Here is a 16,268-nt window from a genome sequence, read left to right as displayed (position 1 = left end):
GTGTATATTTTATTTTATACTTTTTTTGTACTTAAATAAAAATTCTCATATTCACGCATTTTGTTTGAAAAATAAGATATTTCTGTTTTACAAAAAAACGCTTTGTAACCTAGTTTGATATAATTTAAATATATTGAATAAATTTTTTTTATTTTAGCAGAGAGAATAAACCGTTCTATCTATTCTTGTATCCTTGAAGTTTAATTTATGAGAATTTCAAGGTTTTTAATTGCTTACGATAAAATATTATATACATACATCAAAGGATTATTTCCAGTTACAGAAAAAAATGTACGTTATCAGGTTTGCTTCATCAATTGAGTCTCTTCCTTTTCGAAAACTACAAATCTTTTAATACTTATCTATGATTGTAGCGCGTTGTTGATCTCTCGGAGAGAAAAAGAGGTCATAAGTCGAAGGACTCGTGTCGGCACGTAAATATCCTTTCGGACAGTAGCATCTGGATCCTTTCTCCCGAGGTATAAGTAGAAACACGTGAAAACGAAAGTCTTTGATGAAACCGAGTCGCACGTTACGCGCGGGCGAAATGACCGGGAGACACGAATTCGGTAATGGAGGTCAATGCCTGCTTCTCTCTCTCTCTCTCTCTCTCTCTCTCTCTCTCTCTCTCTCTCTCTTTCTCTTTCTCTCTCTCGATGATGCATCCCGGGATGTAATTACCTCTCATGTTAGTGCATCCATCGTTGCTTGTAAAGAAACGCTAAGTTCGTCCAATTACAAAAAGCATGTTGTACATTTTATTTTATGCTTTATTTTATATTTAAATTTGAATAAAAATTCCGATTGTATCTCAGCTGGCAGTAAGAATATATATTTGCTAAACAACGCAATATTTTGTGTCGAATACTCGAGAGACTTTACCTTTAAACTTAAATAGACACCATAATTTTTCGCAACGTTTAATGTCCCAACATTAAGTTGTCTTGTTATATTTTGATCGTCAAATTTTTGCCGAAATAGAATTTATTTAAAATTAGCAGAGAGAATAAACCGAGAATTCTATCTATTCTTGTATCCTTGACGTTTAATTTATGACAATTTCAAGGTTTTTAATTGCTTACGATTCAGGAATTATTGACGAAATTGTACATCAACCGAGTGTTTCTTTAGAAAAATCTACGAATTGATTAAAGAGTTTGTGAATCTGCATAAAAAATCTTCGCTGAAAATTTCCTGCATGGTGCTTCAGCTTCAAGAGCAATAAGAAATCCAAATTTTATGAATCAAATTTTACGATCGAATTTATGGTGTCTTTTGCAAAATTTTTACAGCGTCTCCGCTACGCTGTGTGGTCATTTGCAACTATAAATATTAGTGAATTTTTATAGCAGATTATTAAAATCATTTTTTAAAAGAATGCAAAACAGATCTGTCCTATTTTCGTACGTCAAATATTTTTGAGGATAATCTTGATTTAAGAGAAATTTACGCGTTAATTATGTTCGATCTTTAGCATTATCATCTTAGCTTCACGCACCACGAGAGATGCAACCGAAACGTCAGTTTGAGTCCTCTAGCTGATTTCTTGTAGGATTTCTTGCCGATTTCTACCTGATTTCTACCGATAAAGCAGAATTGAGACTAAAATCTCCAGCGGAGTTTTATATTTCGAATAAAAGATAGTTATAGAGAAAACGAATGAAATCGAGTATGTCTCATATCGTCAATAAACTCTACGAGTCTCCTTTCTCTTTAGAAATTGAGTATAAACGATGCTGACAATAATCATGATTGTGTTTGTCATATCTGACGCCGACTGGATGTTAACGATCATAAGAAGTCAGAGAGTGAGTGAAAGGTACCATAGATCGCGCCACGAATAAAAGATGCAATTTTAATTTATATCTATGCTAATAAGTCTATTTGTGCATAATAAACTTGCATATTTTTGCAAATAAAATCATAGAACGATGAAATTTTAGTTACAAACTATGTATAACATATTTAAGCTATCTCAAACAAATGAAATAAATAAACAATTAATGCGCCGATTTCCTTATAGATCATAAATTCTCACTCTTATCTTTAGGATCTAAAAATTAGAAACAGAATTAACCGAGTAATTCTATTCCTCAAGTTAGGAAAATCGGATTTTATCCGTTTCGATTTAAAAGCACATCTCTCTCACTCTCTCTTTCTCACCAAATCGCGAAGATTATCTCACGTCTTCATCGTCTTACGCTCAGCGATATGATGTGCGATTTCATAGGATATATCTAAGAAACTATTACAACAGAATTAGGTAATTCCACTCGTTAAGTTAATAAAAAAATTGAGCTTTATCTGTTCCGATTTAAGAGCAGATCTTCCATCTTCTTTCTTCATTAAATCGCGAAGGTTCTGTCGTTTTCACGTTCAGCGATACGACGTGCGGTTTCATAAGATCTAAGAAACTATTAGAACAAAATTAGGTAATTCTACTCGTTAGTAATAAAAATAAAGTTAGTAATAAAATTGAGCTTATCTGTTTCGATTTAAAAGCAGATCTTTCTTCTTCTTTCTTCACCAAGTCGCGAAAGGTTCTCTCTCGTTCATCGTCTCGCGTTCAACAATGCGACATGTGTGATTTTATAAGAGTTACGCGGGCGCCAGATCCACAAAATTATACCGGGATATTTGGATAACGGAGGACTCGCTCTCGCGACGGACTGACCCGCGCGGCGCCGCGTGAAACAAGGCTTTGTATTCCGCGTACATCGATAATTTCGCGAGGTGTCATTTTTCATCACGATCCTCCCCTCTCCTCTTCCCCGCGCCGGGTGCGCCGACCGAACACACACGCCGGACATGTCTATCCGCGAAGTATCAGGTGATGAATTGTCATCGCGGCCCGCCGCGCCGTTCGCGGCTCTTTAATCATCCGACTGCGTAACAGTTCGTTGAAGCAACTCAAGTATGTTTGGCTCGTCATGCCGCCGTGAAAGTAAAAATGCCGGTGCCGTAGTATTTGGGTTAGCGGGAATGGCCTCTCCGCGGTACGAAATAATGGCGTGTCTTACTCCATTACTTACTCGAGGAGCAGGCGAAACGAGACCTCCGAGCGTTGGTCAGTCACGATTAATTGGCCGCGTCTCTGTTTTTGCGATAACTCGATGCAACGTTGGAGTAATGAGTATGATAATTACTTCGTGAGATAACGTCTCTTGCGGGTCTCATGTAATATATTGCAATGTATTAATAAATATATTTAAATTATATTAATTTTCATAAATCGTAAATGTCATTCTTGCGATAATTGCTCTACGGAGATGACCCAATACTCCACTAACTTCGATCTGCTGATCTCGCGGTTAACAACGAACGCGATCGTACGGATTTTCGCAAACGGATCTTGTCGCGAAGTGAACGGCGTACGTGGCTGGACGTTTATTCGACGATCTTGAAATTCAGCGAACAATCAATGCCGAAATATATTAAGACAGCTGCGCATCTCGTTCATTTTGCGTCACAATCTGCGCCGAGCTGCCGCGGGACGATTGCGAATACGGTGGATTAATTTAACGAGCTTACGTATCCGCGTCTTGAAATTCGGCAAAGAGAAGACTAACGAGGACGGAGTACTGGCGCGCAATTAATTTGGAAATTAGAGACCCACGTGTACGTTTAATTTCATTGCAAAACACATTGCGAGGCGCAAGGAGGAGAAGGAGGAGGCGCGGCGGATCTATCGAGATTCTATTATGACGACATCTAACACTATGTTGGCTCGTGGTGGATCCTATAACTTTCGGCCATTCGACGAGATCGGTGGCTTTTGTGTGTATCGGACTTAGGTCAGCTCATCCAATCGCAATTGTTACGCAGCCAAATTATCTCCCGGAGATGATAAATATCCATTGACGAAATAACCTCGACATTAAATAACGGCAATTAGAGAGACATTAGGTAAACACTAATTATAATAGCTATGATTCATATCCCTCGTCGATTTAGTACAGCGGTAACTCATCTCGATGCCATCGATGCGATATATAGTTCCGCCAATCATTGTGTCCTTCGATTCGATCGTTTCTTCTCTAATGTATAGTTCCTTGCGAAATAAAGATAACGCGCGCTTTTTTGCTTTTCACACTGAGGCGTGTATTTTTTACCGTATAATATCTGTAATTCCAGTTTGATAATAATGACATCGTTCAATAATTTCTGACGAGAACACGCGTGTTCACACGTGCCCGAAGGTCGCGCGCGGTGGCCCGCGGGCGGTGTTACTCAAAACCGAAAGTTACCGTCGCTAAATAATATTATTAATTTTACGATACCATCGACATGCATGTTGTAAAGCTCTCGAGATGAGCGTGTTAATGCGTGGTCCACAGATAACTCACAGCTTCCTAAATAATTTCTCTCAAACAATTACTGCGCGAATGTCTGTTGAACACGCGCGCGTTTCGTCGTTATTTTCTCTCTACCTTCCATTTCCCTTTATCTCCAGTTTTTCCATCTTCAGATTGTGTATCTTCCGTTGATTTACTTTCTCGCACATTTACGTAACGCGTAAAGCTTAATTTATTACAGGAATATTTTTTTCTTTTTTAATATAATATAATTCTCCTTTTATAATAATATAATTTACGCAATAATACATTTTTTATAAATTACATTCAGTATGCTAATACACATATTTTTTACATATTAAATAATACTTTGAATAATGATTTGATGATGAATTATAACGAAAAATAAAGTAGGAAATTCGATAGAGAAGATATCGAATTAGAGATTAATTTCCGGAAAATATATATATAATTGAACACAACGGTGAATATATACATTTTCGTACTGCTGGGTTATATTATATAATATTTTGATTATAGATTATATAATATTTCGAGCAAAATAAAATATATGCGTTTAATGCACGCATTTAACGCAGAGATACATGCCAATTGCATTCGATAAGTTGTCACTTCCCGCTACACCGGCTAACATATTTTGCGAGCCACTCGGCCATGAATTCAGCCACCGGAATAAACGCGCGGAATAATATGCTGTTCGACCGAAGCAATCTGTAAATAGTGACCAAGCGAGATCGTGCCGTTGCGAACGGTAGCAACGGATGGTTTGACAAACCTAATGATCGCTCTTTCACTTGTGCCGCGAGCGTAGGCTAATACTTATGTACCTACTTACGCGAGAAAATTAACGACACTTACGTGTTCACGAACGACGAAGACGATTCGTAGGACACTCGCTGTACTTTCGGAATTCCTGGCTTAACTGACATGCGCGAGCCGTTCGTTCCGTTAACTAATATTCGAGAGAAATATCGCGAGCGTTGTACGGGAGCAGCTTCAGTAGCCAAATTTAAATATGATGATTTATATTGCAATTGATATCTTACCGCGCTGTTTTTAACATATCATGAATACGTGGATTTCCCGATGGTCACGAGTTGTCCTTTAGCACAGCTGTATCAGTCTTTTTTATATTCCAATAATGATGTGTTCATCATCGGCAGTTGCAACTTTTCGGACAAAAAAAACTCTGTTATGACGTCATTTGCTTTTAGCAGCAGTTACGATATTTTCTTTTATTTTGCATTTTTAAAAATCTCATGTATAATTAAAGGACAGATTTTTTTTTAGTTTAAATGTATATTCAGAAATATCAGAATCGTTACGTTTAATCGTGATTGACGTAATAAACAGTTGTAACAGTCGCAAAAGAAATTATTTGAAAAGACTTATAGCATTGTATAAAGTTTCTTTCCAAATGGATATGAAAAATTTCCTGCATAATTAAGGTTTGAAAATAGGCACTTTACACACACATGATAATCAAAATGAACGCTGCATTGCAAATTAGTTGGCGTTGACAGATAATAAAAATGCAAACTATGCGAAATAGTAAAAAGATAAATTCCTGACTGAGAAATGAGATCATGTTTATCGATAAAAATCATAAAAAACTTGTAGCATTATACATTCTTTCAAAAATGTTTTTTAAATATAGATAGAAATATTTGTCAGCATAGGTAGATATTTATTTTTTAAAGTATGTAAAGAATTTATATATAGAGATATCCGACTCGTATATACAATAGTGTTAAAAAAGACAATTAAAAAAAAATCGGTGAAGTGAGGTAAATCGCTCTTTTTATAGAATAATGTTTCTCAGAAAAATATTTTTTATATGTAAAGTATTTTGTTTTAATATGTTTTAATTATTATATATATTTTGTGCGATATTACCGCTCGCATTGATATCTCACTTTTGATTATACATTTGACGTATCCTCACACATTTGCGGTAACTTTTAAAACGCAAATTTTTATCGAACATAATGAGCGTCATAATTTCTCCGGCAACTGTCATGATTTTAAACCGCAAATTTTGCTGAAGCTGCTAAAGTCCACGCTATTTTTTCCATGATGACAAGATTATTTTGTCCTATCCTAAGCGGGTGAGTTCACCTCTTTACTAAATTGATACGCCGACCTTTTGCGGTTTTAGGCATATGTATGACCTCAAGTCCTCCAAGAGAAGAGCAAGCGTGTGCGTGTGTGCGCGTTCGGCTCATCCGCAAAATTCGGATGATACTGCGACTCGTTCGAGTGGGGGGAACGAACAAGGGGACCCAGGGGATGGAGGGGAGCCTAAATAAGGTATTACCAGAAGGTCCCCGAATGTTCGGATGGAGGATATATAAAGCGGAAGACGTGCACGAGATGTTAAGTCAGTGCATGAGAAGCTTCCAAGTTTGGCAGCTGGGGAAATAAAATATATCTTTTTCTTTCGACATGAATCCATTGGTGAGTTTGAGTTTTTGTGCGGATAAAAGATGTTACGTAACGCAAGTGGCACGAGATACCCATAGACATGATCTCGAATCTGCGATATTTTTGTAATTTGAGTGCCTTTCCAAAGAGTAAATCGATCAAAGCGATTTGTCTCGATCAGACAATCATAGTGCAAAATTTTAACTTAAAAATATAATCAATGATCTTTGTTCTGTTAAATTATTTAATGTTTATACTGCTCGCAAACCGTGTAGTTAAAAATTTAAATTAAAGTTAATAAAAACAAGCGTTATAACAAATATTACAAGGTATATAATCAATACAAAAAGTAAGTCATACCATTAATTTGTTTTCTACATTTTTCTCTTTATAAAATTTCCTTCTAACAATAAAAAGGTATTTAACGTCAAAATTTTACGTAGACTAATCAATATATTTTATTGTCATATATAACGAATATTGTAAATTATTAGATAGAGATATAAAATGCTTCACCATACTATGTATTGTGTAAAATGAGAATAAATCATGTTGATGATATTTTTGCTCTTTCAATACTCTATTACTTATCGGTAAAATTTTTCGAGAGAAATGTTCTTTATTCTAACGCAAAAATAAAATAAAAGTTTAAAAGTAAAATAATACAGACTCAAAGCATTGCGTGATTCTTTGTCTTTCCAGGTAATTGCTTTGTGCGCCCTCGTGGCAGTGGCATTCGCCGCCCCCGTCGACAACACCACTCTAATCCCCATTCTCAAGCAAGCTCTGGACGGGCCCAACCCCGACGGATCCTACAACTACAGCTACGAGACCGGTAACGGAATTCAGGCTCAGGAAGAGGGTCATCTCAACAATGTCGGTACCGACAGCGAGGCCCTGGAGGCACACGGCAGCTTCAGCTATACCGACGCCGACGGCCAGACCTACCAAATCTCGTACGTAGCCAACGAGAATGGATTCCAGCCAGAAGGTGCTCATTTGCCCACCGCGCCCCCGGTACCACCTCAAATCGCAAAGGCCCTTCAGTACATCGCCGAACACCCCGAGGAGAACGAAGAGCACTAAAGAATACCGAATAAAATTGTGTGACGGAAGGAGGATATAGGATTGGCGAGTCAAGGCGAATCAACTCGAGAAAATGGGACGATCGGGAGAAACCTGGCGGGAAACTGATCGTGGTCATCTGAGAAATGACGGGATATTTAATCCCCGTGTAGATCGACAATTTCGACAGACTCGGTCCTTCACGTCGTAATTATTTCTATATTTATGTGCGCCTGTATAAATTTCTGTAATTCTTTTTGTACAATATCTGTATAAGGACAGTATTTCGATGATATGCTGTAAATAAATTTCGTCGGTGTGCAAATCTTGTTGGCCTTCATCCGGGGTGGAATGAGTAGACAAGCGAAATGTTCGGTTCATTAATCACGTTAACGATATTTTTAACGAGAACAGCGTTAGAGCGAGGCGTTGGAACGCTTATGAAGTTATGGAAAGTTCGGCGCGTGGTGTGCAAATTTTTTGGAGCACGTGCGTCATTTTTTTTCAAAAACTTCTTTTACGATCTATTGCTTAATGGAGATACAACGCAACAATATCTCGATAATGAATAGTGGTAATAATTAGCGTCTCCATGTCAAATATTAATCCTTTGACATTTTAAGCTACGCTTTACGTAAAAATAAAATTCCTAGGCGCAATTCCATAAACTACAGCAATAAGTTAATTTGCAAAGAGCACGCATTATTTAAATGATCAAGGACAAAATTTGCATGACTAAATTATGATAATGCGCGTATAAGAAATGAATAAATGCAGTCCATTTATTGCCTTCGCTTATAAGGTAATAAATATAGCTTAGGAATATAACGGTTGTGCAGACTAGAGAATTGTTCGACAAAACTTATATTTCGAGAAAAGGCAGGTACATGTACAAAAATGTGAAGTGCGCTTAAATAATCTCAGCTCCATCAGTACTCACTTATTTATGCCATTGTTTACATACGCTTGAATGTATACATATATCGAATGTAGATCATTCAGTTCAGTTCTAGACGACAATGACAAAAAGTGACAGAAGACAAATGTGTTTATATAACAAAAAAGACGATTTGTCTCTTTAGAACGGTCTACCATATGCGTTTGATTATGAGATCATGTGCAAACTACGAGAAAGCATACGAGAATAGAATGGCTCGCTATTATCTATTAAAACCACCCCTGACACGGGAATGCTGTAGCACGTAAAGACGTAACTCCCGCCAAAATACATTTCCACGGAGACAGTACTCTCGGAGGAATTTCTATAAAAGTATACAATTTATTATTAAAATATTAAAAGCATCGTATCGTATAAAGCGGCAGGAGGGACGGGCAGTGGTGTTGGACGGACTTAACGCTAGTAACGTTGGGCGAGCGCGCGCGTTCAATTTCGTTTATTCGAGGATAATCGATATTGACGGTTGTCGCGGGGGACCGCGTTCTGCGTCGGATTGTCCTTCTCGATCGGCTCCGGGGTGGTGGGCTGCTTGGCGATCCATTCGAGGGCACGCTGGATCGCCGGTGGAATCGGCGGCGGGGTGGGAATGTGGGTGCCGGACACTTGGGTGCCGAACTCGTCGGCGGTCCAGCTCATGGCGATCGGGGTACCGTCCGGCGCGTTGTACTGCACGGAACCCTGTATCAGCTGCGTCTCGTCGGAGGTGCCGGCGTACTTGCGGCTACCGCTCTCCCGCTGGAGTATACCGCCCTCGGTCTCGTAGGAGAATGAATAATGGCCGCGGGTGTCGCCGAGATCGCGCGAGTAGCTCACGATCTTCTCCGGGTCCTGGAAGTACTGTTGGCCGTGGACGAACCCGAAAAGGGCCGCTAATAACTGAAAGCAAAGAAGTAAAAGTCAGTATCTTCTGTTCTTATATCTGAGAAATTGTCTGTATTTAAAAATATATCTTCGCGAGTCTTGAAATCGATTAGCGTTGGTTACCCACATTTCGTTAAAACTTATTATGACTCAAGACTCGCTTATATAGGTTGTAAAATAAAAGATTGAAAGATTAATGAGAGATTTGTGTAAATGGTTTCTTGTTTCTTGTACAGTGATTTGATCGATAACCTTTTTAATCATTTATGTTGGAAGTAATACAAATTTGTTTTCACAATTTGTTTTTAAATTCGCATCAATCGCTTTGTGCGCATTCTATTAAATTTGCAATTTCAAAATTGGAATTCGCGTAATTTTAGATTAAGAAGTTTATCCGCAAAAAAATGTTTCGAGGAGTTGATTGACGGTTTTTCGGACGCTGTTATACCGAGTTAATTACATCATCGTCGTAAATGAATAATGGACAAGGCGTTATTTTCAGGATGAGCCGACGATGACACCGGGCGTCCTTCTCGCCGACGGATTCGCGCTCATCGCTGTTTGAGTTGATAAATATGCAGACTTTTTCCGCGACGAGCGTTTACGATCACACTAAATTCACTTTTATAGACTTCTCGAAGGTGTAAAGGCTGCATAAAATAATCGAGAACAAATGGCTCGCGTTATCTCGCAAATATCTCAATGGGCAAATTCGCGAGCAAATTAATCGGAATGATTTCGTTCCAGCGGAGCGAGAGATTGGCTCGATCGGGACGTGCTGTTTCCATTTCCAGGAGATACTCGCGATGTTGGTGACGGTACACGGAGAACCGGCGCGCGTCTGCACGCCAGGTGCTTTAATCCTCGTCATGTAAAGCCGCCGGGAGATACCTTTCCCCGCGAAAGGTCAGGACAAGATGAATGTGTCGGTAGGTAGGTCACGATTGTGATCGGTAAGGGGAACGGGAGGGGTACCTCGCGCTAATGACGCCTTATTACGTTGCTCACGATTGAACGTGACTTTTTCCCATAGACACAGTCTTCGATTATTAGCATCCGGTGACCGAGACCGATTCGTTTTGTGCCGGTTTAGTTGGTACATTCCCCGCCACCATTCACCGTGCGGCGCGAACAATCGCGGTCTATGTAAATATTGTAAATAAACGCGTTAGTTTGATATGTGATGAATCATAATCCCGTGTAATATTAATATTATTAATAACATTAATAACATAATAATAATTAATATTAACAATACTGAGGATTAATAATTGCAATTTAGATTCAATTCATTGAGAATTACCGAATGGGTTATAGAAATAATTATATACAAATAAAGTATTATTCAAGTCTGTTATTTAAAAAAAATGTTTTTAACGTTTTTCAACGTTTCTCAGTTTATATTTTACAGTATTTTGCACTTTTGACATTCTATTGTGATTTTTATTCGCTCAAGGCGCTTTTTATATACGTTGATATAAAGTATATGATCAACTCGCGTGGGAAACTGACAGGATTCGCGGTAACATTGTTGATCAACAATAATATCGCTAAGATACCGAACAGATGGCTCGATCAATCAGCCAACTTGTGCTTTCTACAGAGAAAGTGAACAATTAGAGAATATGTATGTATATGCAAATTAACGGCTCGTTCGTCATGGTCGGCCGTCATCATCGGTGCAAGATTCGCGCGACAATATTGCCATTATCCGAGCCTCACAGATTTAATGAGTTATGTAATTTAAATAGATTACGCAATGTTGTAATGGCTTGTTTTGCGCCGCGTAACTTTCGTATATACGATGATGAATAGCCCATACCGTACGCGTACGTAACGTTAAATCACGCACGGCCGCTCATAAATATGTACGGGCGATCAACTTCGACTTCGATTTAGAGAAATCAATGATCGAACGTGTTTATTGTTATGGAAATTAAATGCACGGAGTGTGACTAATGCGGAAATATATGCGAAAATTGAATGCGTTCTCCATGCATTTTTTTTATTTCGCGAAAGACTATCGCAAAGAGAAATTATTGCGCGCGTTTTTATTGACGGTTTTTTTAACCAGACGATTTATCGTAACGGTAAAATATAACGAAAGTAGACCGGCATGAATAAATGACTTTTAAACAATAAATAAAATGCATTGTTTAATAACGCCAATCTGGGATGTATAGATTAATGATATAGCGAAATGAATACGAGCTCGAGGTAATCTATTTTACTCATATTGTCAAAGTTTAATGTAACGCTTAATATTATATGTGCAGGATCAAATATAAAATATCGCGTATATTTTACATCCGTATGTGTGTAATTTATGTGTATTTTTCCGTGACCCAGATACGCAAAGTCTCGTAAAGTTACAAAAATGCAGTGGCACATCATACTTTATCTGTGCTACACATAAAAGCTTTTTCTTGAATAGAGTCCCAGTAAAATTGCAACTTATATACTCGTGCACATGTTACGTGAAAGTTAGCTCTCCATGCATTATTCGTTAGAACAAAAATATTATTACATCTTTTCTATGTAAAATACATACAAATTTTATAAATATCCGAACGAGAAAGAAAGAAACCTGGAAATACTTTATCCAATTTAATTTTATTTTTACTTTTTGATTACAAACCGTATCGGTCATATTTGCCATATAGAGAAGAAAAAATACTGATAAATATTGATTTTTCTATTTTTTTTCTTGCTCTTTCATATATTAGTCGTTCAGCGCGTTATGTTTATCGCATATCGAGTGGACTGTATTACAATTTGGAAATCCAAAAGTTTATCATCGGAAATGAATCAGGAAAATTTGAATATTTTTTTGATTTCACATAGGATCCAAGACAGCCTTCAGGAAGAAGAGCAGACTTACCAGGGCACGCATGCTGCCGGCTCGACGATGATCGCGCGTTTATACGACGATCGCGGTACGCGAAAGAAAGAAAACGAGGAGCGTCCCGAGCCGAGTAGGTGCAGCGCGTTCGAGCGGAATAGACGACGTTAGACAAATAAAAAAAAAGGAGGCAAGGCGGCACCACGAGCAAGCGGTCACATGTAGAGCTCTCGCCTCTCCCGATGATGGTTGCCGGCGTGAAGTTCGCGAGCAACTCTTGGACCGTTGGGGGCAGAGCCGACCTTTATACCGGCGCAGTCCACGATGCGGAGACGCCAGCCTTTACATAACCCGGGAAAGTTTATTTCGGCGCGGCCGCCTGTGCGTTGCTCCCTCTAAGAGAGCTCTAGATCGGGAGCACGCCGGGAAGCGGCTCTCGACGGCACCCCCGCTTGGAGGGCACACGGCGGGTGTCACCGTCGCGGCACGGCGTGCGGTCTCCACCTGCGCCCACCTGCGGAAAACCTGCGGGGACCACCTGCAGGCACCGGCGCGCGCCGCGCGCGTTCGACTACGCGCGCAATTATACTCCGCGCTGGAGATTTTCCTCCTCGGCCGCAGCGACGACGACAGTCCGCGCGGCCTGTAGTTTTCGCCCTTACGTAATGACGAGGCGACCGCCTTGCGCAACCCGCGGACTCGGACACGGGGACTCGGCGACTTCTCTTTTCGGTTTGCGGCTCGGGGCGATCTCGCGGGATCGTCGTCGCTCGCGCGCGTCGAGAAAGAAAGAGGAAAAGAGATAGAAAGAGAATGAACGAATGAATGAAGTCGAGAGAAAGAGAGAAAGAGAGAGGAAAAAAATCGATTATCTTTTCAGAGAAATGAACTGGTTCGATTCTGCAATGTTCATTATTATGCTTCTCACGCAATATTTCGATATTGGAGATTTAAACCGGTACACCTGCGAGTTGAGGATTAGATGATGCAAACGCGCGTGTATGCGTTTCGCGACAAGCGGGAAGATTAATTAATATCTGTCTGATTGCTGACGTGCACTCCGACAGTTAAAACGCGGCGGCGACTTGTACGGATCAGCGAATGATTTACCGAACGATTTTACAACTGTTTTACGATCTTGTTAGATTTCAGACAGCCATACATCGTCGTGGCAGGTCAAGAGACAACCTGTATCGTTTTCTTCCAAGTCCGCGGCTTTCGCGGGAAAGATCTCCACGAAGCGAACGGAAATCATTAATGCCCGTATCACACTAGCGATTGGCGATTGCGTTTACGAATTTGCGTATACATTTTTTAACGAATCAGAACGGAAATCGCGAATTGCAATCGCCAGCAGTTACTTTCTGATTGGTCAAGAGACGTAAACGCAAACGTATAGACGCAATCGCCAATCGCTAGTGTGATACGGGCATTGTTACGCCGCGCGCCGTTGGGATACGAAAAAGACTGAAATTCGACGACGTTAGAGTGTTTCTTTTTTCATGCCACATGACGTAAGTGTTGTGTTGCGCCTCAAGGAAATGTCGAGGCAACCTTTATTATCATATAAATTTTGGGACGTACAATCGGTCTCGGAATAGAAATCTCTATCTTTCGGTAAAACCACGGCGTCAGACAGATGGGCGCGTTCGCGAGCCCAGACAATGACTGGGATTATTCGAGAAATTATAGAAATATTCCACGTGGGTTTGAATGTCAGATGCAAACGAACGCGCGCGGTGCTCTATCGTGAAAGGCCTCTCATGCCTTTCGTGATCGGAAAATTTGGATTGGTCCCTAGACTTTGGATATAATGCAAATCGAGTAACGCGGACACCTTCTAACGCGACCACCGCGAGTTCATTTTTATCCCGTTTGTTGCGCTCATCACTTGAAAATGTTTTCGAGTTTTCAGTGACATTACGAATTTACTGCGAAGATTTTGTTATGAAATCAACAATTAAGACTACGTTTACACAGTGGCTTATAAATCAGTTTAATAACTATCGTATACTATCTGATCAAAAAATGTGTTTCCTTATGGTCATAATAATCATTTAGATATGAGACTTTTTTGATACTTAAACTATGACTTTTAGTATACATATATATACATATATATATATATATATATATATATATATATATATATATATATATCTCAGAGATTGATTAAAATGTTTAGAGTATCAAAATATTTAATTTATATTTAAATAATTATTATACAATCAAAAAAAGAAAAATTTTAGATCGGATAGTACCCGGTAGTTATTAAACTGAGTTATAACCCGCCGATGTGTAAACATAATCTGTTACCGCGGCTGATCGACGCAAATCCTAACGATGAATCGCTTAAATTCTAATCACACGGATATACCTATTTTTATTTTTCCCTCTTCAGGCGCGAGGAAAGCAAAGGTTACGCTCAATTGTACCTGTCACTTAACCTTAGGGTAATGACACCGGCGTCTTAAGCACCCGTTACCCGGTCTTCCGTGGGAATTGAATCCACAGACAGCCGCCAGGGTGGTCCTTGGCCCAGTGATCCTACCAGCCGTATGGTAACGCGCGCGCGCGCGGCCGCGAGTGCACGTGTAGACAAGGGTATTACGCGATAATCAATGTTTATCACGTAAAAGGAATCGCGGTGAAAGGAAACGGAACCTTTGTTAAACGGGGCGTGAGCCGAATGAGAAAACCACTTAAGATAGATTAAAACATCCGTCGATATTCCGTTACTTATATATTTTTTTAATGTACAGCCTTACTCACGTAGTTTTTATGAGATTTCAGAGGGTAATTCTTATTTGCGAATATAATAAAAATTATTTGCATGAGATGTTGTTTATTTTAGAAACGTGTGTGTGTTGCTGTTAATACATAATTATTATAGATAAATCATAGTCTTAGTTAGACTTACAAAATGCAATAAACTGCACGTACTGTATAAAGTTTATAACGATTAAATATTTCATCTAAGTTGAAACTGAAAAACTCACATTTCTTTTAATTCTTCTTTTCGACAACATCTGAAGTATACATATATTGTAGTTTTATCTTTTATGTCAACGTTTCACATCTTCTTTAAATATTATTCTGGAAAGTATCTTATTTAGAAAGATAAATCGAGGATAACTTGTTCTATCTATCTATTCTATCTAATAATCTATCTAATAATGTAACTAATTTAATAGTCTAATAATCTTTACATATTTTAGAAAGGTTTTTTATTATTGTCTTTTCATAAAAAATAATAGGATAAAATCAAAATAATATTCTTTAATAAAATAAAAAGTAATTAAAGTATTACATAAACGATAGAATTTCATGATTCGTTGCTACACTGTCTGCGTATTGAGCAAAACGCAACTTGACGATCGCCTCGTGTAGGTTTAAAATCACCGCAGTAGATACGGTTGCTATTAAACAGGCGAAAGCCAGTGTTTCGCTTGTTGTCTATACGTAGGATGAACCTAGTCTGATTACTATATTCAGACTATTCAGAGTCTCATTAGCATAAGCGAATTAATAACTTGGAAGAAGTTCCACGCATAATAATCAACGTCACGTAGTCGTGTTAGAAATACTCGTTACCTAATCCATCTATAAGAATATATATAAAATCTCTTTCGCCTATACTTTCTACCAGATCCTTAGAAAGATAAGTAAATGTCGATGTTACTTTAACGACGGACAGACAACCGCTTCGGACTTGAGAAAGCGACCTTGTGCCGAGAAGAAAATCCGAGGCCGTCAATCGCCTACATTAAAAGTTGGTCGGTTACTGTGTAATCGTGTTAAT

At 38.9% G+C, this 16,268-nt stretch overlaps 2 protein-coding genes across 2 annotated transcripts; one reads left to right on the top strand and one right to left on the bottom strand.

Moving 5' to 3' along the window:
* Nucleotides 1-6,667: 6,667 nt before the first annotated feature.
* On the top strand, nucleotides 6,668-8,130 carry LOC139816503 (flexible cuticle protein 12-like). Its single transcript, XM_071784068.1, has 2 exons — nucleotides 6,668-6,773; nucleotides 7,443-8,130. The coding sequence occupies exons 1-2, from the start codon at nucleotides 6,762-6,764 to the stop codon at nucleotides 7,824-7,826; spliced, it is 396 nt and encodes a 131-aa protein (XP_071640169.1). The 5' UTR covers nucleotides 6,668-6,761; the 3' UTR covers nucleotides 7,827-8,130.
* A 507-nt stretch (nucleotides 8,131-8,637) lies between these two features.
* Nucleotides 8,638-13,031, bottom strand: Cpr17 (cuticular protein 17). The gene is made up of 2 exons (XM_071784040.1): nucleotides 12,506-13,031; nucleotides 8,638-9,639 (listed from the first exon to the last, which is right to left on the bottom strand). The coding sequence occupies exons 1-2, from the start codon at nucleotides 12,515-12,517 to the stop codon at nucleotides 9,190-9,192; spliced, it is 462 nt and encodes a 153-aa protein (XP_071640141.1). The 5' UTR covers nucleotides 12,518-13,031; the 3' UTR covers nucleotides 8,638-9,189.
* Nucleotides 13,032-16,268: the final 3,237 nt, after the last annotated feature.

This window comes from Temnothorax longispinosus, chromosome 1 (genome assembly GCF_030848805.1).
Source record: "Temnothorax longispinosus isolate EJ_2023e chromosome 1, Tlon_JGU_v1, whole genome shotgun sequence".
Lineage (NCBI taxonomy): Eukaryota > Metazoa > Arthropoda > Insecta > Hymenoptera > Formicidae > Temnothorax > Temnothorax longispinosus.
Note: the sequence above shows the minus strand (reverse complement) of the source record. Positions and strands in the feature narration are given on the sequence as shown.